This window comes from Labrus bergylta, chromosome 16, assembly GCF_963930695.1.
Source record: "Labrus bergylta chromosome 16, fLabBer1.1, whole genome shotgun sequence".
NCBI classification, from domain to species: domain Eukaryota; kingdom Metazoa; phylum Chordata; class Actinopteri; order Labriformes; family Labridae; genus Labrus; species Labrus bergylta.
This window is the reverse complement of record NC_089210.1, coordinates 21,255,466-21,271,860: the sequence shown is the minus strand read 5'-3', so window position 1 is coordinate 21,271,860 and position 16,395 is coordinate 21,255,466. Positions and strand designations below refer to the sequence as shown.

The 16,395-nt window shown below is 40.8% G+C and overlaps 2 protein-coding genes across 3 annotated transcripts in view; both read right to left on the bottom strand.

Moving 5' to 3' along the window:
- Positions 1–411: 411 nt before the first annotated feature.
- On the bottom strand, positions 412–7,611 carry LOC109985873 (voltage-dependent calcium channel gamma-5 subunit-like). Its single transcript, XM_065964585.1, has 6 exons — positions 7,337–7,611; positions 3,703–3,969; positions 2,855–2,941; positions 2,258–2,398; positions 2,018–2,163; positions 412–1,579 (listed from the first exon to the last, which is right to left on the bottom strand). The coding sequence occupies exons 2-6, from the start codon at positions 3,896–3,898 to the stop codon at positions 1,319–1,321; spliced, it is 831 nt and encodes a 276-aa protein (XP_065820657.1). The 5' UTR covers positions 3,899–3,969; positions 7,337–7,611; the 3' UTR covers positions 412–1,318.
- A 1,045-nt stretch (positions 7,612–8,656) lies between these two features.
- The window catches only part of prkcab (protein kinase C, alpha, b), a 97,646-nt gene continuing 89,907 nt past the window's right edge, over positions 8,657–16,395 (bottom strand). For both annotated transcript variants that reach the window (XM_029277790.2, XM_065964989.1), the window contains 3 exons: positions 15,459–15,566; positions 13,623–13,763; positions 8,657–11,017 (listed from right to left, as the gene is read on the bottom strand). In XM_029277790.2, coding sequence (XP_029133623.2) covers positions 10,853–11,017; positions 13,623–13,763; positions 15,459–15,566 — 414 coding nt within the window. In that variant the 3' untranslated portion in view covers positions 8,657–10,852. The remainder of the gene's footprint in view (positions 11,018–13,622; positions 13,764–15,458; positions 15,567–16,395) is intronic.

Genomic DNA, 16,395 nt, shown 5'->3' with positions numbered 1-16,395 from the left:
TTTACATGAATTCAAGTAACAGCAAAACAAATGTGTGTGATCTCAGCTGGTTCAGTCTGCGTGTTTTCAAGTGGACGGGTCGCCGCAGGGACCAGAGAAATCATTATTTGATGACACACAAATATGAACATTTCATCATGTTTTGCTGTTCTGGACATCATGTAGAAGGGTTTTCTTCTTGCCTACAGAGTCAGAATGTTTGAGACAAAACAACGCCTCTCAATAGAAGAAAAACACAACAGCAGGACGGATGCTTTTTGACAGGAGTCTTGAGTCTCTTTCCTCTGTCCTTCCATTGCATCACTTGTTATATACCTTTGCTTATGGGAGAAAAGCATGTAGCATGGTACAACTTTTCTAAAATACAGATGCTTTTATTGTGTAATCACTGATACTGACTAAAATAGCTGGTTAGAGTGACACCGGTGTGGATCCTTGCTTAATTTATTATATTCATATGTTTCCAATGATGCATACAACTATATTGTGTCACAGGACAAGCAATGCCATTTGATTGCAGGAGGCAGGAGATGTCCCCTACTGAGAGGCACATCACTTTTTTTTTACACCAAAAAGTCCTGCGACTACCTGCACAATCACTTCACATTTTATGAACACCTTTAAGGCTGTCGTTTTTAAGGTCAAGCCTCGTTTCCTACAGAATCATTCTCGGTGGTGTATAGGTTTACAAAACTAGTGAAGGCATCTTTTGACAAACAGGAAACCTGATAAAGCCCCCCTCCCACACAAACACACACACAGACACACACACACACACACACACACACACACACACACACACACACACACACACACACACACACACACACACACACACACACACACACACACACAATTGTAGGTGCTGTTCACAAAGAGAGTATTGGTGAACAATGCAGTGTTGTCATCCTGAACCATCTTGTTTGGAAAGCTCACTAGCTTCAGTTTGTGGAAAACTGTAGCTGCAGATACACTGATACAGATCTGTTTAGGTCTTCTCTCTTTTTTTTAGATATATTTTTTTGGCCCCTGTATTGAATGGAAAGCTTGCCTCTAACTAGACGATATGTTGATTCTGCTACAGCAACAACCAATTCAAATCCAAAAAACATCTCTGACTCTAGAAACAGCAACAACGGCTCAGCTGGACTTATTTTCAGAGTCATTAGGCCACGGTGAAGCCACAGCTGCACATGTGTAAATCATTAAAGCTAAGGTTAAGTATCTAAGCTGTACTTTTTTTCTTAAAAGAAAACTGCAGTCCGCAGCAGGCCTCTGTGATCCTGCAGTGACCTCTTCAGGTGACCTCTGCGACCCCTCAGCAGGGCGAAGAGGACACCTGGTCGTAGTCGGGACATTTGAGGAGAGTGGGGTAGCTGCTGCTCATCTGGAGCGAAGCATCACTAGAGATGTCGGAGGGACTTCGCCCTCGGGACCAGGCCTCAGGGTGGAGGTACTGACCCGAGTGGTCGGAGCAGTTACTGAGGCGAGGCCGGTAGAAGCTGGGGTGTCGAGTCTGGTAGATCTGCTCTGATGTGTAACGCTTCATGAACAGGTAGACGGACATGACACCCGCACTCTGGAAACAAACAAAGATTAGAGTTAACAAAAGAAAATATTAAATGTGCTTGTAAGGGGTTTCATTAAAAATTACTTACTGATATAATGCATTTAAATATATATTACACATCACACCACCTTTTCTACAAAACAAAACTGTACCCAAAGCTCTTAATCAATCATTCATGCAACTTTTAGCACTTTAGCACAAAAAATGACACACAAGTACATTGTTGATTAGATGAAGCGTCGCAATTTCTCTATTGGACCACCAGAGGGAGCTACACACTCACTTTTTATTAAATTGACTCTTGGTACAAAAAAAGCACTCAGACTTCTGAAAGAAAAATGCTGCAGAGAAAATAAAGATTTTCTTTCAGTCTTACACTTATGCAAATTAGTATTCAGTACTTGTTATTCTACGAAATAAATCAATCAATCAATGTTGTTTTCTCACCTCAGTGAGCAGGAAAGAGATGGCGGCGAAGGCAAAGGACCAGCCGTACTTGTAGCTAACATAAGCCTCACTGCTCTTCGTCCTGTTCAGCATTTCATCATTTATACTGGAGATGTAAAGCACAAGACCAACTACCAGAGCCAGACCTGAGAGACAGAGACATAAACATTCAAATTAAACAAATGAAGAAGAAGATGAGAGGACGGACACGAGCTGTGACAGGAGAGGAGAGGGACGTACCTGAGAGGATGAAGAAGATTCCAGAGACAAACGCCAGGATGGTGCGGTGAGGCCGAACGTGCCCGATGTTGTTGGTGACGAAGCCGATGAACATGAAGAAGAGGCTGACCAGAGGGAACGGAGTGGTCGAGCGGATCATCTCTGAGAAGGGGAGGAAAGCTGGTGTTAACTTATACACAGATGACTGTGAGACATCAACCTCATAGGATCCATTTTAATCTAAAAGTGAAATTAAGGAAACTTCTGCTGATCCATCCAAACTGTGGCATCTGTTTGAAGTTGTGAGTGAGGTTCAAAGGGCAAGGACACAGTCCACTTTAAATCTAAGATATGAAAAGGAGACACTTGAACGTCATGAAATCTGTGAGTGGAGTAAAAAATCAGAACTTAGTACACTGACTCATGGTGTAGTAAAGCTTTGACTCTGAAGATTCTGTGAGGTGAATTGTCTGTGGAAAAAAAGGCTTTAAGTATTCTGGAGAGGAGCGGGACAACAACACAAGGGCTCGGATGACTCAGACTCATTCGTCCGACTTCACTCAGATATCATTTCTGAGCACAACCTAATTGGAAAAGAAGAGTTTTGTTATTACTCACTGAGCATGTTGACTGTGGACTCTGACGTCAGCTGGACGTTTATTGGCATGATGTAGGCGATGGTGAAGCAGCGGCCAGACTCCTCACCTGAAGGACAAAAGCAAACAGGGACGTGAAAAATAACAGACTCAGACGAAACACTTAAAAAAAAGAAGAAGTGAAAGTCCATGACGATTTTAGAAGATGAGCCTGCAGGTAACAGTGGCTGAAGGACGGCTGTGTTTATAGAAAAGATGATGGGGTAACTGGAGGCAAGTGTGGAGGTTGTTGGTGAGGTCAGGTGTGCAGAAAAAAAAAAGAAAGACACTGAAAACAACTGTGTCAGAAAGGGAAGTGTTTGGAGTAGAGGTGTCAAAGGATTGTTTTATCAAAATCACAATTAATCGCTGAATTTTAATAGTTAATCCTGATTAATTGCATTTTCAATCATGTGTTTTTAAATCCATTATTTGGCTTTTTTATGCTTTTTGTGTGTTTTGTACTGTAGTAAGGTACTTTACTTCCTGTTTGGACAAAAAAAAGGCTTTTATTTGATATAAAACAAGGAGCCTCTAAAAGATCAAAAACCACAAAAAGCAAAACAAGTAAAATGTTTGAGCTAATTACTTTTGACTCGTCCACTGAGCAGTGTGAGAGCGTTTTTATTTTTAAGTGAAATGAGCCACTTAGTGTTGTCCAGATCTTCCATCAACTTTCCATCAACTTTATTTTCACAGTTTGAGTTTCCTCACACATTGCAAAGACTATTAGGGCTTTCACACTTTTGCAGAAAAAATCCTGATATTTGTCGGAGGTGCTGTAACAGGATCAACCATCACACAATGGGGGCACAAAGAATCCACTCTGACCTGTAAGAAAGCAGACTCTCCAGAGGCCGGAGTGCAGGGAGGTCTTGATGACGGTGCTCTGGTTTAGAGGCATAATGATGCCCTCCTCCAGGTACAGCCAGTAGTCAGTACTGACCGCAACTCCCAGCAGCCCCAGGCCGCTGATTGCAAAGACGCTGCTCAGCAAAGTCAGAGCTTTCCTGCTGCACGCGCTCATACTGACAGCGGGGAGGGGGGGGGGCCTCGAGCAGTCCGCTGTCAAAATCAAGCAACCTACTAAATGAAAATCTGCAGGAGAAAGAGGAAGGGAAGGTAGGACTCTGGTGAAAAGGAGAATGGATAGTGTTTTATAAAGACTCCATCACATGGAGAAATACAACATCATTATTAAATCATTTTTTGATCGTAAACCATTTATGTTCAAAGATTTCATTAAAAGAAGCATTATGACATTTAACCAAAAAGAAGGCAAGAAAAAAACCCAATATCATTTCATAATTTCAAGTTTAAAGATAAAGTTCAACCTTTTGTAAAATACACCATTCCCTTTTTTTTTTAACTGAAGGTGATGTGTTTTGTGAGTATGCGTAATAGTCTTTGCTACAGGAATAAACTGGTTAGCTTAGCTTAGCACTAAGACTGGAAACTTCCAGCACGTTTATCTCCAAATGCGTCAAAATATAACGTAGGCTTCTTCCACTGATTGACTTGGAAATATCAAACTAGAGGCCTCGGTCTTGTAGGCCTTAATATATGCACAGCTGCAATTCATAAAAATGCACCGGATCAGAGCCTGAGCACTGAAGGTGTGTTTACACATTGAAGCAGACAAGCTTCTTTGTATTATGTGAATAAGTCTGTATTTTTTAATTCACCGTGCAATCATTGTATGGTGGACTGCATATGTCAGAGGTACTATCTTAATGAATCTGTTTGCTGTATTAATCAATGATACCAGGAACACCTTGCTGAGGCTGAGTGATACATAAAGTTTTACATAAACAAGGCAGCAAGATAACTGGGAAGCAAATGTGCAGCATTTCTTTCCTGACAGATCGGTACACACTGAATTTAGCCATCAAGATTACAGCTGACCCTCTGCACCCCCTTTGGTCAGAGTATGAACTCTTGAATTCAGGGCGCAGGTACAGAATGCCCAGGATGAGGACTAAAAGAGGCATTACATCCTTTATACCGCGCAGTATTCAGCTGCTTAATAAGATTATACTGATTATACAGGAGGAACTCGACACTCTGCACTTTATTTAACTTGCTGAAATCCCTCATTGAATCATGTGATGCTTTAGTGTGTTTTTATGTGTTCTTATGTGCTGTCCTGTAAATGTTTGTTTGTATTGTGTTTTTTGGCTCTCTGTGCAAGGCAAATCCCCCTAAGGGCCAATAAAGGTTTCATTCATTCATGTTGTTCTCAGCACGTATAAGTCTTGGGGTTCACCAATACTTGGTTGGAACTGATGTATGACTTTATACGTTATATGTATATATATATATATCTTACCTCGCCTTAATTAATGATATTATCTTATTAAGAGGTGCTGGAAGGTTAATGTTAGGGCTATCAGTGTTGATGCGTTAATCATGATGAGATTCATGTCCAAAATAAAGGCATTCATTTTTTTTAAATCACATTAATCGTGTGATGTTTTTCCATATCAGTGCACCATAGCCAAACCTTCTATGTTCCAGTGTGTGTTGTTATGGTTACATTCATGGGTTCTCTGTGTGTCTTCTGTGTTTCCTGTCTTTCTTCCTGCCTCTGTGTCCAGTTTTGATTGCTCTCATTGTCTTCACCTGTGTCGTTTGTCTCACCTGTGTTTGATTGCTACTTGTATTTGGTCTCTGTGTTTCTTCCCCTCTGTGTCAGTTCGTTGGCAGATTTTCCCTGTGGTCATGCATCTGTGAAACCAGTGTTTCCAGTGTTTTCCTCATGGGTTCTTGTTTCCATTTTTGGATTTTGTTAGGAGAGTAAGTTTCTGTTTTGTCTTTTTTGTTTAAATAATTGTGTTTTGTTCTCTGCATTTGGGTCCACATCCTCTTTTTTTTTTCAATATACGGTTCAGTCTGGTTTTTGCTGCAAAGAGTAAATCATACTGAGGACTTCTTCCCCGAGCAGAAACTTAATCACCCATCAAATATACTAAATGTTAAGTTTCACTGAGCCAATCCATCTCCAGCTTGATTGCCCCAGTGAAGTATTAATCAGTCCATGTCACTGCTAAATCTCTGCAGCATGCCACAAATAAGACAGTGAGGCTGAGTCAATAACATGTTAGAGAGTTGTAACCTCCTGCTGGGAACACAAATGTTCACACTAGGTCAAAATGAAGACGACTGATTAAATCCTTTTACAGCAACAAATCAGAGCAAGATCATTTAAAAAGAGGATGGATGTTTCTCTTCATTAAGTCATTGTTGGATGTCAGTGTGGGTATTTAGAAAACATATCACAGAGTGAGAAGTCATCTGCAGTGGCAAGGCGATGTTGATTTGGATCCAGTGTGAATGACGTACAGACAGAGCAGAGGGGGCTATCAGCTGGAGGACACACTGTCACAGAGAGTGTGTAATCAATTACACCCATATATAATTACATATGTCAGGTTGCCTCTCTTACTCTGAAGGAGCTAAAGAGCTCTCATTTGTTTTCTGATTAATTTCCTATTTTCCTTTTAGAATTGATCTTTTTATTGACTGTGAGAGAAGATCCTTGATTCTGAGATGTTCTCAAAACAAGGCGACAACTAATACCCTCAGCAGATTTACTATCATCTTGTTGAGAAATTAATAAATTGGAGACTTTACCATTTGATGGGTTCATTATTCTCTTCAATATGTTTTATGACTTTAACCCTTTTAACACACAGTGGTCACTACAGTGCACAGCTGTTTCCTGGCTTTTTAAAGAGTGGTTTCACATCAGCTGCTCCATTGGACTTAACTAAGTCATCTCTTACAGCGCCACCCAATGGCCAGCAAGTGTACCAACATTTCTCGAAAATCAAGATGGCTGAAAGAAAGTCACAAATGCCATGTGGCTCAGGAATCTTTCAATTATGCTATTTGAGAAGATCTTTGCAGGTGATATTGTTTTTGTAATAATTACTAACACTAAGGAACAATCATGTTAAAATGTCCAAGTATGGATTTTAAGTTTAGAGAAAGTAACCATTGATCACCTGTCCAGTATCCACACATTACTCTGGACATCAGGCTTTGCTGGATATTTAAATTACAACCAATAGTAGTACTGAGATGTGTCTGATTTAGATTGAGTTAATGTGTTGCTATGAGAGAGGGGGCTCAAGTCCCATTTTTAAACCACCCTCTCCCATACAATTTGATCTCCCAATAATTGTCTGCTGTCCTGCTTCTCTGAAAGCCACCATGCAAAATCTATGGAGGTCTAGTTTGACCTAATCAACTCAAAATGATTCTCTTCACCTAAGTGCACTGGTTTAACTGAAACTGTATTACTCCCAAAAAAAAAAAAAAACATTTATAATGTTTATGCATTAAAAGGAAATGAAAGTATTTTTTTGCATTGCAGTGTTGCTTGATGAAGAGGACACTTCTGTAACTTCTTGAAATAATGAATTTAATTTAATTCATTTAATTTCCAAATAATAACTCTTACTGTTTGGTTGTGGTCAGTCCAGCCTCAGCGCTGTGTTTCCCGCTCTTCCTGCAAAATATCGAGGTGAAAATTGGTGATTAAAAATCTCCAAACAAGAAGCTACGTCTTGTTTTTGCTTGACAATGAAGGAGCTGGAGGGAGAATAAATTGGATCTCCTTCGGTTTTGCGTCAAAAGTCTTTCAGTAAAACTGTAAATTGATGAAGCCGCGAGGACGATGCAACAGCGCGTGAGAGCAAGCGACGCTGTGACGGAACGAACAGAGAGAGAGAGAGAGAGAGGGAGAGGGAGAGGGAGAGAGACACACACAGAGAGAGAGAGGGACACACACACAGAGAGAGAGAGAGAGAGAGAGGAAGAGAGACACGCAGAGAGAGAGAGAGAGAGGGAGAGAGAGAGAAAGACACACAGAGAGAGAGAGAGAGAGAGAGTGGGAGAGAGAGAGAGAGACAGAGAGAGAGAGAGAGACACACACACAGAGAGAGGGAGAGAGAGAGAGACAGAGAGAGACAGAGAGAGAGAGAGAGAGAGAGAGAGACACACACAGAGAGAGAGAGAGAGAGAGAGAGAGAGAGAGACAGAGAGAGAGTTTCAGGACCCAGGACAGCTCCACTGGGCTCCGAAAGGAAGTGAGACTGTTGAGGTGACGTATTCTAAGTGTACACAATATAACAACAATCATTTAATACAAAACTAGCCACACTATAATAATTATGCACGAATACATCTTTGCTGAATTTGAATCAATATACAAACATTTGTAACATTTACTTACATTAAATCCAAAAACCTGAATGTAGGTATTTGTGTATTTATGAAAACTTTATCCAGAGATAGAGTCAGACTACCTTCCCTCATAAACTCCCTCTCCTCCAACAAACCATTTTGTGCTGTCCCTTAATACGACCCAAAAGCACTTACATGCCTCAACCACTTCCTGTTCAAAATGCTCCAGCAACACTTGAAGTATGAAGATCAACTTTGCTGAAAAGCGTTGGTCTAAATTGTTTATAAAGTTGATCTTCATACTACAAGTGTTGCTGGAGCATTTTGACTTCTTTCACTCTTCATGCACCTTGTCAGTTGGTGAAGTTGTGCCAGAAAACCAACCACCTCCTGGGACAGGGGGGGGGGGGGGTGGTCTCTGGCACCCTTATTTTGGGGGGTCAAGAGCTGAAAAGTTTTGGAAACCCCTTCTTTAGTTCAATTAGTTTTGCATCTTAGACATGTCATTCTTTCCTAAGAAGCAACAAATACTATCCTGAACTGCACCCACTTCATACTCATCAGTTCCTTTACCAAAATAAAAGCAGAGCGGATGAATATTTTTCATACTTTATTTATACACAGTATCCATCATACCACAATGAACAGAGGAACAAGAAGAATCAGGTAAACAAAAGCAGGGGCACAGAAAAAGAAACACATACAAACATCCCTGTGGCTGTGAGTGTAGCCTGTAGTGGTTCTGTACCCTGACCGGCCTGACATTTCATCACCTGTCATGGGTCTGACTTTGTGTTTCTTGGGTTTGTTTCCTCTCCTCCGATAAAGCTTCTCAATGTGAGACATGTAAACATTCACTTTTCTCTAAGCATTTAAAAACCTCCTTTTGGTCCGGATGTGACAGCTGCAGCTTCAATCTACACGTGAAGGAACTAATCAGAGCGCTGCAGGCTTTGGAAATTTTGGCAGTTTTATGAAACCTCACTGTTGTTGTAGCTTTGTGTGCCTCTGGAAAAAAAACAAACACAGCTTGACACACCTGACTGGAAAGAAACAGTTTGGCACCAGTTAACAGAAAATAACAGAAGCTTTTTTTTTTTTTTTTTTCTCTTTACAGATATTTTTCTGTTAATAATTCCGCTTAAAGCCAAACAGGTCGGGCTACATTACAGCGAATAAGAGGAGACGATGGGCGGGTTTGTCTCATTCTGCATGACTATATGTGGGGTAACTCCATGCTCCACACCAGAAGGGGAGGGGGGGGGGGTCTCTGTAACATGCAGGGGGGGTCTTTCTCATGCTTAGATCAGGCCTCGCCTCATGCATGCACACGATATATGCAAGAAAGAAAAGACGGCTCTAAAAATCCGTTTGGATTCATTTTGTTACAGAAGGAGTCGGTCCTGAGACGACCAAAGGCAAGAGGGCATTCAAACGTTTCACACGCGGTAGTTGCTGCATAATCGCCATGACGCTGAGTAGTAGAAAACAAACAGATAGATAGTGGAAACACGTGTAACAAGGTTTTTGCTGATACCAAAGCTACCAAAGATTCCGCCACACGTTTCACTTCTCAGGGGTCGTCTAAACATAGAAATGTTTCAAACTGTCTACGGTAGTAAAAGCACATTCAGTTGGTAGTATAAAATCTGCGAGTAACTTCTCTTTTTGAAAACATATTTACAAAATAAAACGCTCGACATAGAATAGGGGGTTGGACGTCTCTCTGAGTAAAGCAGGACATAAAACGGGAACAAAAAAAAAAACTCTCTTCAAAAACATACAACAATTATATGCTAACATAGTTTATATCATTAATACTAAACTTTACAGTGATACCAGACGTGTACTGCATCCTAGCGTCTACTGCTCGTACAGAGTCAGAAAAAATAAGCATGCAACAGCTTTGTGCATATGGAAAAAGCATCTTGGTACTTTTCAAACACCGTCTATGTGAGCCACCGTTTTCTGACCCCCCCGTTCCTGCATTTAACCTCGGCTTTGACATCTTGTAACCTTTAGCTTAATGTGCTTCTGTTTGACCATGTAGAGTTAAAACACTGTCTGTAAACTTCCTACAAAACAACAGATATAGAAACAGTCCCTAGTTTGGGGATTTTTCATGTGCAGACATTTTTTTTGGGGGGGGTGTGGGGGGGTGGGGAAGCCAGAGAGGGTAAAATCATTTCAATGAATTTCAGAAAATGCAAACGAAATCTGTTTCCTTCCACTTCTACAGTACTTTGGCACTCGTGTAACAGTATACTACTTCTTTTTTGTTGTTGTATATAAATATAAAATACACTATCAGCACTTCAGAAGTAGATAAAGCCAAGACAGAGCAGAAAAACATGTTCCATTCCTGTCGTGCGTTGCAGCTTTTTTTGCGCAGTAAGGTGGGAAACATGAGTCGCGAGGATGAGATGGAAAAATATCTTTTGATTTCCTTAATATCTAATAAACTGATAAACACATTTGTTTACAAGAAAATAACGGCGGCAGGTGTTGAGAAAAAGCGAATAAAGAACATGTTATGAGAAGCCTGGGAAAAATGATGCAAAATATCAGTGCTATGTTCTTTTTCCAGCCACCAGACGTACCGTAGTCTTCAACACTTTGCTACCCCTTCCTCAGTCACTTCTGCACACACACATCGATAACGAGTAGTCAGAATACTGTAGAGGGTGATATGAGTCTTTAGAAAGCGGGATGTTAGTTGGAGTTAGGAAGGATCCTGTAGTCCATGCTTTAGTGTTTCCTGCTCTCTCTCTCTCTTTCTCTCTCTCTCTCCTCATACCACGCTGTGCAGGGACGGATGGATGAACTGAGGGTTCATGTAGGAGAAGCCGGCAAACTCGCTCTGGTCAATGTTGGCGATGACGAGCTGGTCGGGAGGAGTGAGCACGGGCTGCGTACGCGTGAAGAACTTGTCGAAGTTTTCTGCTCCTTTGCCACACTGAAAGAAAAAACAGGCGTTAAATTGATCTTTTTCCCCCCAATTTTTTCCACATCCAGACCAAACCAGATATGAGGAAACCTTACAGAAACTTAAAAGTCCTGTGGGGAACCTTTTACTTGGATTTTGGCGGCCTCTGTGGACAAAGCAGGAACTTTTATCTTGATAGTATCCTGACTTTGTCCTGTAAAAGTGTTTTTTTCTTTTTACAAATAAATACCTCATCCTGCCTTCGTTTAACAGTCAAATGTAGAAATGCAAAAAACTGCTGTTCCTGAAACGTGCTGTTAAGAAACCTACCTTTCATAAAAAGTTTAAGGCATGGAAGATGACTTTACAGAAACCTCCAATCTGGTCGCTGATGGTCTTGTTTGTTTTTGTAGTTCATAATCGAGGTGTCACTATTCATTTTGATTTGTTTCACAACCAGTAAAAACCCTCACAGGAGCTTTTTGATTTTTTCATTGTACTTTAAGATGTTAACTCTTAAATAAGCCAACTGGGAATTTGAGTTTTAACCAGCTTGTCATCAAAAGTCTTTTATATGAAAGCTCCTCAGCATTCGAGGACTGCTGTGGAAGTCCGATGCATAATAATAATAATAATAATACATTTTATTTATAAGCGCTTTTAAAAACCTCAAAGACACTTAACAATAGTTAAAAACAGAAAGAACAGCACAGTAAAGGACAGACTAACAGAACTGCAACATTACACACAAATCATAAAGATAACAACAATAAAGGTAAACTACAGAAAACAGAAAATACATCACAATCATACATTAAAAGCTTGTTTGAAGAGGTGAGTTTTGATCAGTGATTTGAAAGTAGGAGGGTCGGTAACCCTAACCCTAACCCATAATGAGGCAGAAGTTGTAATTAGATTATTGAAGCTAACCCCACAGTGGGGGTCATCAGCATTTCTGTGCAGCTCTGCTTCTGGCTGTCATGAGCTACTGAATATGTATATGACTTTGTGTCATGCATGGAAGCAGCAAGGTCGAGACTCTCAGTGGAAAATGAGACAAATATCTTCAGGAATGGAAATGGAAAACAAAAACAAATCCGGAGTTGAGAGTGGATTTGTGCCCCTGCTGTTTGCAACACATTTTTGTAAGAGACGTGTCATCATGTCTAGCATTTTCAGCTGCTCTGTAATATTTCAGAAAACAACCTGCTAAGCCTTAAATTGTTTGCCAGTCCCTCCAGACCAATTAATGACGTAGTGTATGAACACAAAGAACTATGATCTGCCCCACAGAGCCTCCCTTGAATGAATGGATCTGCTTTTAGAAACATTTCCCTCCCCCTTCTGTGAGCGGAGACGGACACATCCGCTGTGAAACGCTGCATTTATTGTTGCCGTTGAGTGGAAGTAAAGGGAACTCTGCTCTTATGGAGCTATTTTTACTGCTCGGTGGCAGTGCGAGTGTGGCTCCGGGCGCTAAAAGCAGCGAGGAGATGGAGGCTGTACAGAGGAGCAGTGTTTCATGGTGACAGGAAGAGGTTGAGATGTCATGAGTGAGGGGGGAGGCAGGTGTCACTTGTAGAGTGGCTGGTGGCTGCAGCAGCAACTGGAGTCCAGTCGGGCTGCATATACCATAACACTGAGCGATTGTGAATAGAGATGAAGGGAAACGATATGCACACATTCATGCACACAAACCCTCAGAGGAAGTACTGAGAGCCTTGATGACACATTTGATTTTTAAAGCATCATACTCTGCACACAGGAACACCAAGGAAACAGCTGAGAGAACAGACACATTTATGGTGAAGTGAGGTAATTAATTATCTTTAAACCAACGGAAAAAAATTGAATTTGTGTGCAATTTTTATCTCTATGCTGAGGTAGAGAAAGTTAAAGACAATGTTAGCCAAAAGTTGATGTAAAAACAATCCACCAACAAACAAGATCTTATCTGATCCCTGCTTGTTGTATTCATATTTCACTGTGGTACCAAGAATGCACCGCAACCGAGTCACTGATTTATGGATAATATGGTGACTGGCCAAAAGACCTCCCACAGTGTGTGTGGCTGGATTTAATGTATGACTAGAACGCCATATTCAGTGAAAAGCAAACTAACAATAATGTCAGAAGGCAACAAAATTAAATCCAAGTATTCTAATAAATCTCGTCCAATAAACGTAAAGCCTCATCAGAGGATCCGATGCACACCAGAGGGGATTTGTATGCTAATGTCTCCATATTTGGAAATAGGTCTGCGGCTAATTTGCACACTGAAATCGTTTTTGGTTGCTTGCTGTATGTCTGATATATGCTGTTGATTTAGTCATCTTGTCACCTTTCAGTGCCGGACAGCTTCTTCTAAGAATTAGCTGTAGTTATGGTGTGCATGACATTAACAGTAATAACAGTAAAAAGAGTTTAACCTTGAAAGTCAAAAACAAAGATGAGAGGCAAAAGGGGGGGTCTTTTGTGCTTTTATTGGAGAGATAGGACAGAGTCAGAAATTAGGGAGAGAGAGAGAGAGAGAGAGAGTGGGAAAGGAGCCACAGGTTGGATTTGAATCTGGGAAAAAAAACATTCAAATGAGCACACAAACAGTACACAACCTCTTCACTTGGCCTCCACTCACCACTTTGGGTTTAAAGGGCGGCTGGATCTCTCTGTTGGCGAGGCGTTCCCAGTCGATGCGTCTGAAGAAGGCCTGCTCCCTGATGTCTCTCTCGCCCTCAGAGCTGCAGCCGAGACGCTTCGACGGGTGTTTGGTCATCAGCTGGTGAGAGGAGAGGTTGGAAGGTTGTTACAGAGGAGGTTAGCTAACTGAAGGAAATACTTGGTTGTTATGGATAGATTCACTAGGTCACAGGTTTCCTCGCTCATCAGGAGCTCCTGTGATGTTCTCCCACAGCTGACGGCTGATGACGATCAGCTGGGCTGGGAGGCTTTAGGGAGGTGGACGTTTCCCTGCTCAGCTGGTTGTGTGTCTCCGGAGAGTCAACACCATCACATGTTCTGTGGTTTGTTTTTGAATGAAAATCTCAGTCGTGTGTGTGTTTTGAAATGTTCTTTCAGCCATTTGTGACTACTTCCATTCCCTCCCTACTCCCACTCCTCTTGTTTTTTTGACTCTTGTTTGTCTGTCACTTTGATAGAATCAGTGGGGGGTTTTGGAGGGCTCTGTTCTTCTGCCACCTTTAAGAAACCCGACTTATCTGGCGCCCTGTCATTCAGATTGTCTTAACTGGGGGGAACGTACCAGTCAATAAAGTCATTTTACATTAAATGCTCACATCAGAAACATTATGCAGAGCCACAGTGACAGTCAGCCGCTCTAAAATAGTCTCAGGAAATGACTCTGCCTTTTCACGTCTCTATTTCAGTTTCAGACGCCACTTTTAATTTCCACCATGAATCACGTTTGCCAATGACATGGGAAGCAAACAATAAGAGGGATCAGGATTCTCTCTGTGACGATGAATGATCGCTGCATGTGCCTACAGAAAGTAATATCAGGGATCTTAATCGACTCTTTTCTGGTGTGTAAGTTTACTCTGAAAACTGATTTTCTTTGTTGATGAATAATAACGATCATGGTGATGATGATTTCACAGAGTGATGCCCAGGTATGAGGAGGAGCAGGTGTTTGCTAAATAAAGAACCATTAACACTATGCATGAAGGATGTGTGACTCGACTGCATTGATCTGCTGCACGGTGAGAAATGATTCATCTCTGTGATCTAAGTATTATCTGGGATATTTTGCAGAGAAAAGTTAAAAATTGTAGGAAAATAAAGAAGATCATACAGTTGTGGGTATATTAATCATGAACATTACAGCAGATAATGTTTTAATTTACAAATGTCTTAACTCATAAAAAGTCAAGAGTCACGATTGTAAAACTGTAACTTACTTAAACTTTAAAGTCCTTATGAAATGAAAAATACATTATCTCGGTTTGAATCCAGCGTGCTGTGTTAAATGTTCATTTATCGGCCAACTATATTTAAATAAAGAATGATCTGAGTATTTTTGCATCAAAAAAAAGTATTTTCTCTTCCTGTAAATGTTTAAAATGTCTGATGACTCATCGTTCAGCATTTCGTGGAGTGTCCGCTTGGCTGGCTCCAGGAACACCTGAAGTCACATGTGCACATTAAATTTACTTCCTTTGTTTCTCTCAGTTTGGTATAAAAATCCTCTTTTTACAGCCTTCATGTTTTTCATCTTCAGTCAGAAAAACCGAACGCATCATGTCATTAACTTTCCAGACAATGACACGTTAAACTTCTGTAAACTTCTCCTTTGTATTACCTGGCAACAGAAGCTCAATTTAAAATCGAGACACCAGGATGATAACAGTGTTGTGAATATTAAGTTGATTTGAATTCCCGTGCAGCGTTTCTATAAAAACGGGCTTTATATGACTAAAAATCAGTGGTGCCGTTTGTGACTGAAACAAACACTTACTCCCTTGCAGATGGACACGGCCTCCTTAGACATGGACTTGGGGTAAGACACGTTGTGCTCCATGATGGACTGGAAGAGCTCGTCTTCGTCCTCTCCGTCAAACGGAGGCTGAGGAGAACAGAGAGAGAGAGAGAGTATCACACGAGCTCACTTATGGTTTTGTGCGGTGACAATTTACAGCTCAAGGGATGTTCTGTGAATGCTCACAAAACACGGAGGTGGCAAAGTCGTCAATGGGAGTCACATCTGTATGTACTCTACATATGGTACTCCAGTTTGCTTGTGACCCAAAGGACCAACGCTGTTATTTATTGCTCATACTGTGTGAATGTTCATGTGTGTATTTCACCCTCAGTGAGGAAAAAAAAGACTGCTAAGCTGTTGCCTGGAAACTGGAGATGTTAAAATGAATGTCTATCTTTCTGTTAAGTGTCTAAATGAGGTCAAAATTCATCCAGAGAGAACTTTTTTTCCTGTGGTTTCTTTTGCTATGGACAAGTGTCGTCCAAGGTTTAAAATCAAGTTTAGGGTCTCTGTAATGAAAATAAACAACAACCAAGACTTCTCATCATACAGGCTTCTCCAGTCTTCTTAAATTCACTTATGGTGCTTTTTTTGGTTTAAATTATTTTTGGGGGGCTTTTTATTCCTTTATTGGAGAGACAGGACAGTGGATAGAGGTGGAAATTGGGGAGAGAGAGTGGGGAATGACAATCACAGGTTGTGTTTTTTACAGGGTCAGAAAATAAAATGATCTTTAGAGATTCTGAACCGACATCCAAAAATTGAAGATCATCTATTCACAGTGATATAGACAAAACATGTAGGAAACATTTTCAGTGTTTTTTGCTTCTTAATTGACCCTTTTCAGGGATTTAAATTCTATTGAGGATAGTTATAGAAACCCTTACAGGTAGTCAAGCTTGTAGCACAGCCG

Bases quoted from the DNA above. Each gene is read 5' to 3' on its own strand.
- LOC109985873 (XM_065964585.1), bottom strand. From the start codon at position 3,898: ATGAGCGCGTGCAGCAGGAAAGCTCTGACTTTGCTGAGCAGCGTCTTT. The intron at 2,164-2,257 runs GTACGTCCCTCT...TCTGTCTCTCAG, and splicing joins AATCTTCTTCATCCTCTCAG to GTCTGGCTCTGGTAGTTGGT. The intron at 1,580-2,017 runs GTGAGAAAACAA...GTTTGTTTCCAG, and splicing joins TCTCTTTCCTGCTCACTGAG to AGTGCGGGTGTCATGTCCGT.